The sequence below is a fragment of the Mus pahari genome, chromosome 14 (assembly GCF_900095145.1).
Source record: "Mus pahari chromosome 14, PAHARI_EIJ_v1.1, whole genome shotgun sequence".
NCBI lineage: Eukaryota > Metazoa > Chordata > Mammalia > Rodentia > Muridae > Mus > Mus pahari.
Window position 1 is genome coordinate 83,435,272 of NC_034603.1, and position 14,584 is coordinate 83,449,855.

The 14,584-nt window shown below is 50.7% G+C and overlaps 2 protein-coding genes across 2 annotated transcripts in view; one reads left to right on the plus strand and one right to left on the minus strand.

Moving 5' to 3' along the window:
• Nucleotides 1-894, minus strand: part of Srp68 (signal recognition particle 68) — a 27,387-nt gene extending 26,493 nt beyond the window's left edge. The window contains exon 1 of the mRNA XM_021211457.2: nt 683-894. Coding sequence (XP_021067116.1) covers nt 683-890 — 208 coding nt within the window. The 5' untranslated portion in view covers nt 891-894. The remainder of the gene's footprint in view (nt 1-682) is intronic.
• Nucleotides 895-7,216: 6,322 nt separating this feature from the next.
• On the plus strand, nt 7,217-10,171 carry Galr2 (galanin receptor 2). The gene is made up of 2 exons (XM_021213696.1): nt 7,217-8,113; nt 9,153-10,171. Exons 1-2 carry the CDS (start codon nt 7,749-7,751, stop codon nt 9,901-9,903), a joined length of 1,116 nt encoding a protein of 371 aa, XP_021069355.1. The 5' UTR covers nt 7,217-7,748; the 3' UTR covers nt 9,904-10,171.
• Nucleotides 10,172-14,584: the final 4,413 nt, after the last annotated feature.

Here is a 14,584-nt window from a genome sequence, read left to right on the forward strand (position 1 = left end):
GATGTTGACCTGTGACCTGCACACACAGCACCGGCGCTTACACCTACACCCATACCCATGCGGACTTGGACACTCAAAAAAAAAAAAAAAAAAAAGAAAAGAAAAAAGAAAGAAACAAACAAAGAAAAGTAATTCCTCCAGTCCAACAAGATAAAATGCCTTACAGAAAAACTATACACATGATATTAACACACTAAAGTAACTTCTATTCAAAACAGGTAAGCAGCAGCTTTTCTTTTCCGGGGAGCACGCTGCCTCCATTGTCAAAGCACCTAGCTGTTTTATGACCCGGGGTCCAACAGCTGTCCGACACCAGCTCTACGCTGAAACGTCAAGGCTGCGGTTTCCTCTCCACAGTCCGGTGGCTCCAGGTACCGACGGGGTGGGCAGAGTGTCAACCCCGGCGCAGCCCTCCAAGTGGACATCAGAGGGGCACACAGGGACCCTGCCCACCATCTCTCCACCCCTTGCAAAAAAAAAAAAAAGAAGCGGCAGCTCCGGAAAGCGAGGGGCTCGCGAGGAAAGACAGGGCGAGAGGCAGCCCATGGACGTGGGGATGCCGAAAGCGAAGGGCAGGAGCGGCGGCGCGCCTCGCCCGGCCCCGGCCCCCGCTGCCTCGCCCGCCCCCAGCCCTCCGGAGCGACACGTAGTCACTGCGAGTCAGGCCACCGCTCTAGGATACTCTCCAAACTCAGGCTGTCCCCGAACTCTTTGTTTGCCTTCGATCCGGCTGAAGGGCGTTCGTTTTCTTTATTCTCGTCTCCTCCGGCACTGCGTCCGCCACCGCTCCCTCCTCCTCCTCCTCCTCCGCCGCCTCCGCCGCCGCCGCCGCCGCCGCCGCTTCCACCACCACCGCTACCACCACCCGGGATCTGCTTCTCAGCAGCCATCTTGCCCCTGAGCCGCAAAGCACGATGGGACGGAGCAGGCGAGACGACCAGCGGCGAGAGAGAGCGGCACTTTCCTAGGCTGGGCCGATGGTACACTGACGGACTCCGCCACCGACCGCCTAGTTCTTGGGCCTCTGCGGTGTGTTGGTGTGCGCCTGCGCCTCCTGGGTTGGGTTTGTGGCTGTGGCTAGGTCTCGGCATTCCTGAGGATTAGCCTCGCTCCAAGTCCACCAAGGGTAGGAGGACCCGAGAAAGATGCCCACCTCATGCATCCCTGCACCCAGAGAATGATAGCGCATGCCTTTAATCCCAGTACGGGGGAGGCTGAGGCTGGAAGATTGCCTTGAGTTGAGATCAGTCTGGGTTGCACAGTTAGACCTTATTTAAAACACACACACACACACACACACACACACACACACACACACACACACAAACTATATAACACACACACACACACACACACACACACACACACACACACACACACACACGAAGAGGAAAAGAAAAATAGCGAAAGCCTAAACACTTCTGATTCCTGATTGTAAGTCTGAAAGAGAGGTTCCCCATTCTAGGGAATGCTTGGCTTGTATGTAACTGCTTCCACCATTCTTTATTGTTTTTCCTGAGGTTGATGGTGAGAAGCACTGGCCTCGGTCAGAAGGCAGTGTCCCCAATAGCTTGAGACCCATGGCTTCATCTAGATCATGTGACCACCCAAGGATGACTTTTATGAATCTTTGTGGTCGAGTACTCCAGGAGTCTCAGTCCTCTGCCAATCACTGCAGGTGCAAAGAAGCTGGCCGAGTAACTCAGTCTACCCCTTTGTGTTATTAAAGTAGGTTGCAAAAAAATGTGTCTTCAATCCTTCCCCCCATCGGAGCTCAGAGACCAGCTACTGTGGAGTACCTAGATCTCCAGCAAAAATATCAAGAGAGACTGGGCCAGGACAGATGGCTCAGTGATTAAGAACACTGATTGCTCTATCAAGATGATCTGGGTTTAATTTTTAGCACGCAAATGGTGGCTCAAAACCATCTAGAGTTCCAGTCACAGGGGATCCGACCCTCTTCTGGCTTCTTAGTCCACTAAACACATGTACACAGACATACATGTAGACAGAATGTTCATGTACATAAAACAAAATAAGAATAAAGGTTAACACTTCAGAAAACAAACAAATAAATAAATAAATAATGAGACAAATGCTTCCAGAAGGTGGAAGGCAAAAACTAACCTTTAAAAAGTACACCCACATACTGAACTGTGAAGCATGGACCTGCACACACACACACACACCACATACACACACACACACACAGCTAAACAATAAGCCCTGGAGATGGCCCAGCAGGAAGAAGGACTTGCTATATAAGCTTTTTTTAAAAGATGCTATTAAAGGCAGGTTTACTGGGAAGCTGCTCTCTGAGTTCATGACCCCAAGGACTTAAGCCAGGACAATTGCCATAAGGAGAGGGGGAGGGGAGAGAGGGGGAGGGCTGCAAGCCCAGGGTGGAGTTAAAAATACAAATAAATGGTGTCTTAGGGTTTCTGCTGATGTCGTAAAACGTGGTGGTTTGAATAGGTCTGGTCTCCACAGACTCATGTGTTTGAATGTTTGGTCCATGAGGAGAGGCAGTATTAGGAGATGTGGGCTTTAAGGTCTCTTTGCTCAATCACACCCAGTGTGGAATTAGAGCCTTCACCTTGCTGCCTGCGGAAGACAGTCCCCTTTTCCCCTCCTTGGCTTCTCCATCCCGATTCAGCCTGCATGCTGCCATGCTTCCCACCATGATGATAATGGACTGAACCTCTGAAATGTAAGCCAGCCCTCATTAAATGTTGTCCTTTATGAGTCACCTTGGCCATGGTGTCTCTTCCCAACAATGGAAACCTAAGGCAAACGTCATGACCAAGAGCAGCTTAGAGAAGAAAGGGTTTATTTCATCTTAACCGCTCTCGGGTAGCAAATAGTCCACCACTGAGAGAAGTCAGGACAGGAGCTCAAGGCAGAACCTGGAGGCAGGAACTGAAGCAGAAGCCACCGAGGAACACTGCCTACTGGTGTGCTCATTTCTTCTATGATCCCGGACCCAGTACCATTTCCAGTGAGCTCAAGTCTCAAGTATCTCTAATCGAGAAAGTTGCTCTACACCATTGCCAACAGGCCAATTTTCTGGAGTCATTTTCTTACTTAAGAGTTCCCGCTACCTAGATTTGTCAAGTTGACAAAATCATACATAAGATGAGAAGCAGGTTGGGCGGTGGTGGGCATAACTTCAATCCCAGCCCTCAGAAGGCAGAGGCAAGTGGATCTTCTAGTTTGAGGCTAGGCTAGTTTATAGAGTGAGTTCCAGGACAGCCAGGACTACACAGAAAAACCTGTCTCAAAAAAAAACAAATAAATAAACAAACATCTCTTAAATATCTATCCCATTTAAATGGAAAAGATGCTGCATAACCTTGTGATGTTATTATTCCTTGGCCATAAAAAGAAAAAGATTACTAACCATGTCACAGCATGGATGAACCCTGAGGATGTTCTAATAAACAGTAAGTGAAAGGAGTCAGATGCCAAAGTGCTCATATTCTGTGATTCTATGTATGAAATGCCTGCACTGGGACAATACATAGATCAGGAAGATAAGAACTTGCCAAAGGCTCAGGGTGAACTTTGGAGGATGCAGAGATGGCCCATAAAGTGGGGAGAGAAATGTTTAAAACATTGGGTATCGCATTGCACACAATAGGATGGCTTCTTTCCCAAAACAAACAAGAGCATAACATGTATGTGTGAGTATGACGGTTGTCACCCAAATCCATGAATATACCAAAAACCAAGCAAATCCTTTTAAAAAAAGATTTTATTTATTTATTTTATATATGTGATGAGTACATTGTAACTGTCTTCAGAAGAGGGCATCAAACCTCATTACGGATGGTTGTGAGCCACCATGTGGTTGGCGGGAATTGAACTCGGGACTTCCAGAAGAGCAGTCAGTGCTCTTAACCTCTGAGCCCCCAAGCAAATGCTTTAGATGAGTATGCAGCATAGTTTGGCCATGGCACTTAGGGGAAGCTGTTGGGGAGGAGAGAGCAAGTGTGTCAGTGTACTCCTCAAAGCCTTTCAGAACCTCCTCACGTTCCTGCACTAAATGCCACTACCCTCAGACTGGAAAAAGATGGGGCCCAGAGATGCTGCTCAGCTAAACTGCTTCTCTGCCCTGTACAGAGTCTTCAGTCTGAGCCCCAGCACCACATAAACCAGGCTTGAAGCCATAAGATTTGGGAAGTGGAGGCAGGAAGATCAAAAGTTCAAGGTCTTTGGCTACATAGCAAGTTCCAGGCCAATCTGACTACATGAGACCCTGTCAATCAGTCAGTCAATCAATCAATCAGCCAGTCAATAGATGGCTGGGGAGATGGTTCAGTCGGTAATTAAGAGCACTTGTTAAGGACCCACATTCAGTTCCCAGCATCCACACAATGGCTTACAACCATCTGTAACTCCACTTCTAGAGAGTCTAGTGTCTTCTCTGCCCTCTGTGGGCACGAGGCATGTGGTGCATACATGTATATGCAGGCAAAATATTCACATATAAACAAATCCAAAAAAAAAAATTAAGGGGGGGGGGTGGCTAGAGAGATGGCTCAGTGGTTAAGAGNACTGGCTGCTCTTCCAGAGGACCAGGGTTCAATTCCCAGCACCCACATAAAAGCTTACAACTATCTGTGGCTTCAGTTCCAGGGGATCCAATATCCTGACACAGACATACATGCAGGTAAAACACTAGTGTACATAAAATAAAAATAAAATTCTAATTTAAAAATAAGTAAATAAAAGGTGGCTGAGGGACAGGGTAGGAAAGATCGCTCAGACTTCCAGAATGCTTACTGTTCTTGCAGGGGATCCAGGCTCCCTTCTTAACACCCACTCCAGTGGCTCACAATAAACTTAACTCCAAATACGGGGGTCGTGAGTCCTCTTCTGGCCTCCACAGGCTCCACATGCAGACAGTATACATACAGACAAGCAGACATATAACCGTCATTAAAAATAACAGGCCAGGGGCTGGTGAGATAGCTCAGTGGGTAAGAGCACCCAGCTGCTCTTCCGAAGGTCTGGAGTTCAAATCCCAGCAACCACATGGTGGCTCACAACCATCCATAACAAGATCTGACGCCTTCTTCTGGTGTGTCTGAAGACAGCTACAGTGTACTTACATATAATAAATAAATAAATCTTAAAAAAAAGAAAAACCGAAAAAAAAAATAACAGGCCAGGCAGAGCAGCACACGTCTTTCATTTTAGCATTTAGGAGGCAGAGGCAGGAGGATGTCTGTGAGTTGGAGGGCAGCCTGGTCTACAGAGAGAGTTCCATGGCAGCCAGGAGGACATAGAAGAGACCCTGCTTCAAAAAAAATTTTTTACAAATTTGTTTTGTTTTTGTTTGTTTGTTTCGAGACGGGGTTTCTCTGTGTAGCCCTGGCTGTCCTGGAACTCACTCTGTAGACCAGGCTGACCTCGAACTCAGAAATCTGCCTGCCTCTGCCTTCCAAGTGCTGAGACTAAAGGCATGCACCACCATTGCCCGGCTCTTGCCACTTTTCTTACCCATTCAGTTGAGCCATGCCAGCCATGACTTCAGGATCCACCACATTCCTATAGTAGGGCATCTTTCCTTCCTGCTCCCTCTTTCTGTATCTTCCTCCACCCCAACCCCTAATAGTGAGCTGTTTCCTTGCCATTATACCTATATTCAGATGTTTGGTTGTGGGTTTTTTTGTTTAGTTTTCTTGTTTTCTTTTTGGCAGTGTCTCATTGTTTTATTTGGGCTGGCTTTGAACTTCTGGACTCAAGTGGTCCTCTGCCTTGGACTCCTAGGTAGCTGACACTATAGATATATACCACATCTAGTTAATTATGATTTTCTGCAATAAGGATATGACTTGGTGGTAGACTGTTTACCAAGCATGCCTGAGGCCCCAGGGGGCACACATATGATGACAACTAGTATCACATTCTTTTTTTTATTTTTATTTTTCATAATGCCTTTCTTTGTAGCTCAGGGTGGTCTCCAACTCACAGATATTGACCCTCCTGCCTGCATCCTGGGTATTGGGGTTAAAGGTGTGCAACATCACACCTGGAGTATCCCAGCCCTCTTAAGACAGGATTTCACTGGTGGCTCAGGCTGGCCTACAACTCACTCTGCAACCCAGGGTGGCCTTGAACTTGAAATTCTCCCATTTCAGCCCCCAGAGTGCTGTCATTACTTGTCTGGGTCAACAAAGCCCAGTTTTAGGAAAAGAATATATATGGCTAAGATCTGAATTCTTTTTAAAGATGTATTTAGTTATTTTATATGAGTACACTGTAGCTGTCTTCAGACACACCAGAAGAGGGCGTCAGATTTCATTACAGATGGTTGTGAGCCACCATGTGGTTGCTGGGAATTGAATTCAAGACCTCTGGAAGAGCAGCCAGTGCTCTTAAGTGCTGAACTATCTCTCTCGCACACCCCCTTTTAAACAAAGAGTAGATGCTTTAATAGATTTGATCCACTGATAAACTGGTTTCTAGTCTTACATCTCCCTATATTTGACTTATTGTGCAGGGTGTGTGTGTGTATATGTATGTGTGTGTATGTATGTATGTGTACACGCATGCATGTCTTTGCGAGTATATGTGTATCGTATTTATTCAGGAGTCCATGGAGCAGAAGAGGGTATCAGACCTGGAACTGGAGTCACAGGCAGCTGTGAGAGCTGCCATGTGGGTGATGGGAACCGAACCTGGGTCCTCTGCATGAGCAGCAAGTGCTCTTAATCGTTGGGCCTTGTTCCAAACCTTCTAGTATTTCTTACCTCGCACCTCTTTGAAGGCAGTGTTTCCAGGCCATTTCATCCCAGACAAGGGAAGAGAGAATCACAGACAAGATGACAATAGTACATATTCAGTGAGCTTCTGGGTTAAGAGGGAGGGAAAGCCAGGCAGTGTGGTGCACGCCTTTAATCCCAGCACTTGGGAGGCAGAGGCAGGTGGATTTCTGAATTCGAGGCCAGCCTGGTCTATAGAGTGAGTTCCAGGACAGCCAGGGCTATACAGAGAAACCCTGTCTCGAAAAACCAAAAGAAAAAAAAAGGGGGAGGGAAAATACTTAGCAGATGAAAAAAAGATGAAAATTTCCATCCTGGCCCGGCATAGCGGCCCATGGCTAAAGTCCCAGCACCGCAGAGACTAATGTAGAAGGGTGGATCTGGGCGAGAGTGTGGGCTCCACGGGACACCCAGTCTCAAAACAAGGGAAAAGAAAAAAAAACGCCCTTCTTTCTGCCTCCTCTGGGTTGGTCTCTGGAGTTCCTGTGTGGCAGGCTGAGGTATTCCAAGAAATTAGAAATGGGAGAGGCCTAGAAATATGGCTGGCCATTCTACTTTGTGTTGGCGGGGGCACTGAGGGGGTGACCAACCACAGCGCCAGTAATCTGTGTGTCAGCCCCCTCATTCCAAGAATGGGGTGGATCTCTTAAAGGCGCCCCATGTCCCACATGCATCCTGCTCCTTCCACCAATTCAGGAGCAGTGTGACAAGCTAGTGAGTGACTCAAGTCTAAAGCAGAGCGAGTTCCAGGGCTTGAGCGCGGGAGCCAAATGGAGCCAGGGACATTCGACAGCTGCAGGCCGGAGCGGGGTACTATCCTACACTCTGGGTGCTCGCTCCTCCTCCCGTCCCCCGCGCACCCCTGCTCTGGCTCTTGGAGCTCAACAGTCTTGCTGGGGCGCTGCAGCCAAGGAGCTACGCGCTCACCAAGACCCTGACGGCTGCGGGAGCCAGGGCGGCGTCCGCTTTGGTGATACCATGAATGGCTCGGGAAGCCAGGGGACGGAGGACACGAGCCAAGAAGGTGGCGGCGGCTGGCAGCCCGAGGCGGTCCTCGTACCCCTATTTTTCGCGCTCATCTTCCTCGTGGGCACTGTGGGCAACGCGCTGGTGCTGGCGGTGCTGCTGAGCGGCGGCCAGGCGGTCAGCACTACCAATCTGTTCATCCTCAACCTGGGTGTGGCCGACCTGTGTTTCATCCTGTGCTGCGTGCCTTTCCAGGCCACCATCTATACCCTGGACGATTGGGTGTTCGGCTCACTGCTCTGCAAGGCCGTTCATTTCCTCATCTTCCTCACCATGCATGCCAGCAGCTTCACTCTGGCCGCCGTCTCCCTGGACAGGTGAGTGAACATCTGAGAACTGGGTACCCAGGTAGGAGCTTGGGCTGGAGTCGCCACGCAAGGATCCAGAAGGGATGCGCAATGGGGGAGAACACTAAAATTACAAAGTGGCCCGAGGCCGTGAAATGCAAGGAGAAAGAGATTAAGACTCAGTGACTAAGTGTCCCTACATTAAGTCAATCCTCGGACCTCTAGGGTCTTTACGTTATTGTTGCTTGAGCTAAATGTCTCTCTGAAACATTGCAGTACTCAGACCAGAGTTGGCTTGCAAAGTAACTTGCCAGTATTCAAATACTAATTGAGAGCTGCAGAGAGGCATTTGCTTCTTGGCCCCAAGCTGAGCACCTGGAGCGTTGTCAGGCTTCAGGCTTAGAACTGGGCTGTACTTTGGATAGACCCAGGCTGAAGTACAAGGGAGCGAGTGAGGGCTCCTAGCGGACGCCCAGAGTCCTCCAGGCCAAGGCTCCCGGTCCAGAGATGCCTGCGGTTGGATGCTCCTTCCCTAGCTAAAGGACCCTGAAAGAGAAACTTCCAGAATGCTCTGAAGGGCTTGTGACTGGAAAAGACACTAGAAACAGGTCCTGGGGAGGAACTCCTGGTCGGGTGTCATTAGTTCCCTGCCCCTTTGCATCACTTGGACCTTCCTACAGTAAAGCAGTGAAGAGAGGTGGTGATCCTCATTCTCCTCTGGTTCCCACTGAGTACAACATGTGGGTTCTGAGTCAGCTGGTGTGACGCACAAAACTTCAGCTTTCTTAAGAATGCCCTTGCTGTACCCAAGTCTTCTCCAGGTTGTCTGTCAGAGAGTCTCAGGCATTAGGGATCTGCCTCCCTCAGTTGAAACAAGAGGATAATAATCACTGTCCCCAGAAGTCCGGGCAGATTCTACAACTTTTTGTCTTCAGTGGTTTGGGGGTGCTCTTTCGCGTGGAGTAGGTCAGTGGCCACATTCCCAGGGTTGGCAATGTACTACTAGCAGTGAATTAGTGAATCCTCTCGCTTACCTGACGCCCCCACCCCAACCCCATTTTCCACACAGGTATCTGGCCATCCGCTACCCGCTGCACTCCCGAGAGTTGCGCACACCTCGAAACGCGCTGGCGGCCATCGGACTCATCTGGGGGCTAGCATTGCTTTTCTCCGGGCCCTACCTGAGCTACTACAGTCAGTCGCAACTGGCCAACCTGACGGTGTGCCACCCAGCGTGGAGCGCACCACGACGTCGCGCCATGGACCTCTGCACTTTCGTCTTTAGCTACCTGTTGCCAGTGCTGGTCCTCAGCCTGACTTATGCGCGCACCCTGCGTTACCTCTGGCGCACAGTCGACCCAGTGGCTGCCGGCTCAGGTTCCCAGCGCGCCAAGCGCAAGGTGACACGGATGATCGTCATTGTGGCGGTGCTCTTCTGCCTCTGTTGGATGCCCCACCACGCGCTTATCCTCTGCGTGTGGTTTGGTCGCTTTCCGCTCACGCGTGCCACTTACGCGCTGCGCATCCTTTCACACCTAGTTTCTTATGCCAACTCCTGTGTCAACCCCATCGTTTATGCTCTGGTCTCCAAGCATTTCCGCAAAGGTTTCCGCAAAATCTGCGCGGGCCTTCTGAGCCGTGTCCCGAGGAGAGCTTCAGGCCGAGTGTGCATCCTGGCGCCCGGGAACTATAGTGGCAGCATGCTGGAACATGAGTCCACAGACCTGACACGGGTGAGCGAGGCAGCCGTGCCCCGTGTCCCCAAACCAGCACTTCCCAACTGCACAGCCTTGAGTAGAACCCTCGATCCAGCCTGTTAAAGGACCAACGGGCATCTAAAAGATTCTGGACAGTGTGACCAGAAGATACCTGGGGGTTATGTTTGGATCTTAACAGGGTTGCAGCTAAAGACCGAGGATTGTAGGGAACCTTCTGTTATTAAACTGCACAGATTTCGAGAGTGGAGACACAGCACTTACATCCTAGCAGCTGAGAAGTGGAAGCAGGAGCAAAGCCAACCATCAAGTTTGCGGAGTGCTTGAACTACCTGAGATCCAGTTCGAACAATAGTAAAAAATTTAAAAGGTTCAAACCATTTCTTTTGCTGTGATGTGTGGGACTTCTGTCATGAAACCCCAAAGCCCAGGGTAAAAAGTCTCTGGGACTTTACCGGGTGAGGGAGGCTTCTCAGTGCAGGGGGCGCTTAGCTTGACTACTAGAAGACAGCAGCCAGAACAGAGAGTCACTATGATGAATGCTAGCACTATGGGTTCAGTGATGCCTAATGTGGTCACCCAGAGGTGCTTGTTGTTCACTAAGTCATCAGCCAACTCATATGATCAAGACAAGCAACACATCTGAGCGGGTTGAAGCTGACTGATGGACAACAGGAATCACTTGTGCTTCTGTTTTAGTTTGTCCGTGCACAAGTTCAGGGGGGCTCTCATGGGCAGCCTGATTAGGGTTTTACTCCCGACCTTGTATTTGCCTCCCTGCCTGCAGCTGGGCAGGTCAAGTATCCAGCACCTTAATTTTTGCTTGGGGTCAAAAAGTCACCTTCCATCAAGTTCCACTCCTCATACACTAACTACAGTGACTGATTCTAAGTTCCTTTGGGTTGGGACAAGATTATTTGGCAGAACATGAGTGTCCCAAGTTGGTCTCTATCTATCCCCAAGTTCTTGAGCCAAGGCACTTTACATAAAATCAGAAGTGTTTAAGGAGTAAAAGGGCGAAGACATCTTTATCTTAAGTCATGGAGTGGGCCAACTTTGGCCAAAGTCACTAAAGCGTACAGCCTACACCCCAACCCCAATTAGGGTCATGTAGAAGAGAGAAAGTGGGGCTGGAGAGATGGCACAGGAGTTAAGAGCCCTGGCTGCTCTTCCAGAGGTCCTGAGTTCAATTCCAAACATCCACACATTGTAGCTCACAACGATCTATAAATGGGATCTGATGCCCTCTTCTAGCACGCATCAACTATGCACAAAGAATACTTACAAATAAGTAAGGGGCTAGAGAGATGGCTCAATAGTTAAGAGCACTGACTGCTCTTCCAGAGATCCTGAGTTCAATCCCAGCAACCTCATGGTGGCTCACAACCATCTTTAATGGGATCCAATGCCCTCTTCTGGTGTGTCTGAAAACAGCTATAGTATACTCATACATAAAATAAATAAATCTTAAAAACACAAACAAGTAAAACTTAAGAAACAAAGGCTTGTCTCATAGCGCAGTGTGTTCCCGGTGCTGGAAATGGAGAAGGAAAGTACATGTGGGCAGGTGTAGTAGCTGGGGCTGGATGCTAAGCTTTGTCTTTGGGTGTTTGGGAGAAGGCAAGCTTAGTTCAAGGCTTAGTCCTTGCACAGAGCAGCTGCCTCCATCCAGTGGCTCAGCCCCACTGAATGGGCTGAGTGCAGGCTGTAGCCCAGCTCCCCAGGGTCCCAGCAGCTGGGAGCCGAGGGCTCAAGGTTTTAGTGTTAAGGTTTGGATCCAGTGGTAAACCTAACCCCATCCATCAGCCTGGCCATCCAGGTCCCAAGAACGGGGAGTGCTAGTGAGCATGCAGGTGTGTCCGCCGTGTTTAACGTGGTGAATTCCCTGATGACTCGGGAAGGCACGGGATCAGGATCCAGTGCCAAACTGGGGAGAGGGCAGAACTCAGCCTCGGCTAGTGCTTGGACTTGCTGCTGCCTACGACAGTAAACGACCCAATCTGATGTGCCCCTCCCCAAGGACATCCTGCAGTTCACAGTGTCCTCTGTGTTGATGCTGTGGCTGGTAAGCGCCCGCCCGCCTCGGGGAGGTCAGGGTGGAGCCACACTCCAAAGCATCAGCCTCCATCAACATACTAAGTTTAAGCACACATATATGTGGAGGACCAGGCCTCACTGGAGTCCTGGTGGGACTGGCAAAACGGGGGCCTCTCCTGTCCCAGCACAAGAGTGGCCGTCTCCCTGAAGGCTATGGGTGGACCAGGTTGGCCATGTGGAACTCATTGGGTCCTAACCAGAGATCAATGGCAACTTTGAGCTTCTCCATTTCCCAGGGACCACAGTGACTGCAGCCTCGGTTTCTATCCTTCCAGCAACACGGATGCTGGAGTGGGAGACTGGGTAGGATGTCCGAGAGGAGGCTGGTCTCCAGTCCAATCTGGCACAGGGCTCTGTGGTCCACAAGGCTGTATGCTTCCCTCTAGTCTATCGCAGTCTTATGGCAGCTGAATGGCACAGAGCCGCACAGATTTTCCATCTCCCAGCAAGTAAGTGCATCTCCAGTTCCCCTAGGAGGATCTTCACAATCCTCCAGTTCACAGCTACAGCTGTCATAGCCGCTCCACAGCAGCTGGCTTCTGTCACTTCAGTCTTTTCTCCCCAGAGCGACTGCTCTCCACAGCCAAGGCAGGTTACAGTGTCTGGGCCAGGAGTGCTCGATCCAGAGGCTCACTCCCAAAGGCAGCTGAAGAGGCAGCCACCCAGTCAGATGCTGAATTGGCAAAGCACACCCAGGAAGCCCACAGCTGCGGCCCCATGGACCCTAATATTTCTAGAGTAAAATGGTGAACAGAGATGATCTGTGGTCACTTCCCTGCCATGAGGTGCTGCCAAATGCATTTATTTCCACAAGGAAAATTCATCTCAGAATCTAAAGCCCTTCTTTAATTGGAGGCCATCTCATGTGCTCTAAAAGCGAGGGAAACCTGTGGATTAGCTCCCTCCCCTCCTGCCTGCCCCTAGAGGCCATCAGAATCCCACAGCTTCTGTGGGCTCCAGTCTCTCTTGTCATAGGTCACCTTTTTTGCATCCCATCCCTTTTTGTGATGGAGCTGATGGAGCCTCAGGTCCACGGGGTAGACTCTCGAGATTGTGTCAAGAGAGAAAACACAGTACATGATTTGAAAGCTCAGGTCCCACCCCAGCACCCATGCCCTCCTCCAGATGGTATACACCCAGAGGCTCTGCGCTCTCCCTGCTGTCTGATCCCTCCACACCCCAGGAAATGCCTTTTTTCTTCCAGCTGAACCAGAACACAGAGCTCAAAGCCATCCTGGTGCTGCTGGGTCCCAGGAAGGCACTGCTGTTAGTCGATGTGTGTGAGGGTCGCTGTCTCTCTGAACCACTGCGTGAGTTGCCTACAAAGAGGCAGTGCTGCCCGGGTACCTTGTCTTCCAACCCCCCCTCCCCCGCAGGCCCTGCTCAAGACCTGCTGGCTCCCTCGACTCCCTGCCAGGGCTCTGCGGGCAAGGCCCAGGCTGACCCCCTCCCACCGGCCGTCTGTTTCCTTAGCAGCTACTGCTTTTTCCTAGCACCATGGTTGCTGTCCACATACAGCCTTAGAGACAAGGGCAGCCCCAAACCTGTGCCCTGAGGAGAACTGAGTGATCAAGAGACCCCAGGACCTAATACGGAAGGTAGGCGAAGCCTAAGGACGATTCCGGTCATGGAGGACCACGAGGCTCGAGAGATTTAACAGAGCAGAGTGACAAGCTGCGCGCGCACCCACAGTGGCCAGGCTAGAATGGCCGGGTCTGCTGTACTGACAACGGCTCCCAGCATTTACTCTGCTGGTGACTGGCTCTGGGCCCCACTCTGTCCTCTGAGGTAGAGTATGGCAGATCCATCCCTCTAAAGGCCTCCACGGCACCTGGGAGAAGTCCCTGCCTGGCAAAGCTCTCTAAGAGGGTGTTCCCACCACTTGAGGAAGCTTGGGATAGGCCAGACCCAACCTTTAATTAGCTGAGCATCTAAAGAAGGGAGGCTTTTCCTGCCTTTGATCACTCTGCTCTGGAAGAACATTCTGGAGCAGCCAAGAACAGTCCCTTTCCCTGACAGCAGTTTCTGGAGGAGGAAAGAGTTCAAGCAGGGGCGGGGCTACAGCGGCTGAGCAGACTTTCCCCATCTGGGTGTGGCTCATGTCCGTGGCCTGCATGTGAGCGTGTGCAAGTCTGACCCAGCCCCTGGCAGGGTGTGTGCACATGGTGGACAGCCTGGTCTGTAAGAGAGTGGGCCCAGGGATACAGACATAAGGGGCGGTATAGGCCCTACGGCTAGGCAAGGGTTACAACAGTGTCTCGGAGAGACATGTCAGCTCCACTCTCTAACAGGAGGCTCACACATCCCAAACTCTTCCCTCTGTGTAGAAAAGAAAAATCAACCATCTCCCAAGAGCACCGTAAGGGCCCGCCCTTCTTGAACACAGCCGTTCCCAGCCGTCCTAGCAGTAGGGCCCAGCTTTACATTCATGACCCTCTGCTTTGACCCTGGATTGTTCTGCTTAGCCCTCTAGTGGCCCAGGCCGGCAAGCACAGAAGCTGGGGACCAGGGACCGGGTGGCTGAGCATCCCTCCACACACTTTTTGAAGTGGCTATCTCCACGGGGACCAGAGACAGAGTGGCCCTGCCTCCTGACAGCCAGCAGACCCCCAGCTGTTAGAACATCCCAGAGCTCAGCATCCAGACCACGCCCTACCTAAGAGAGTGGGGCCTGGCGGCCTTTCCTCTA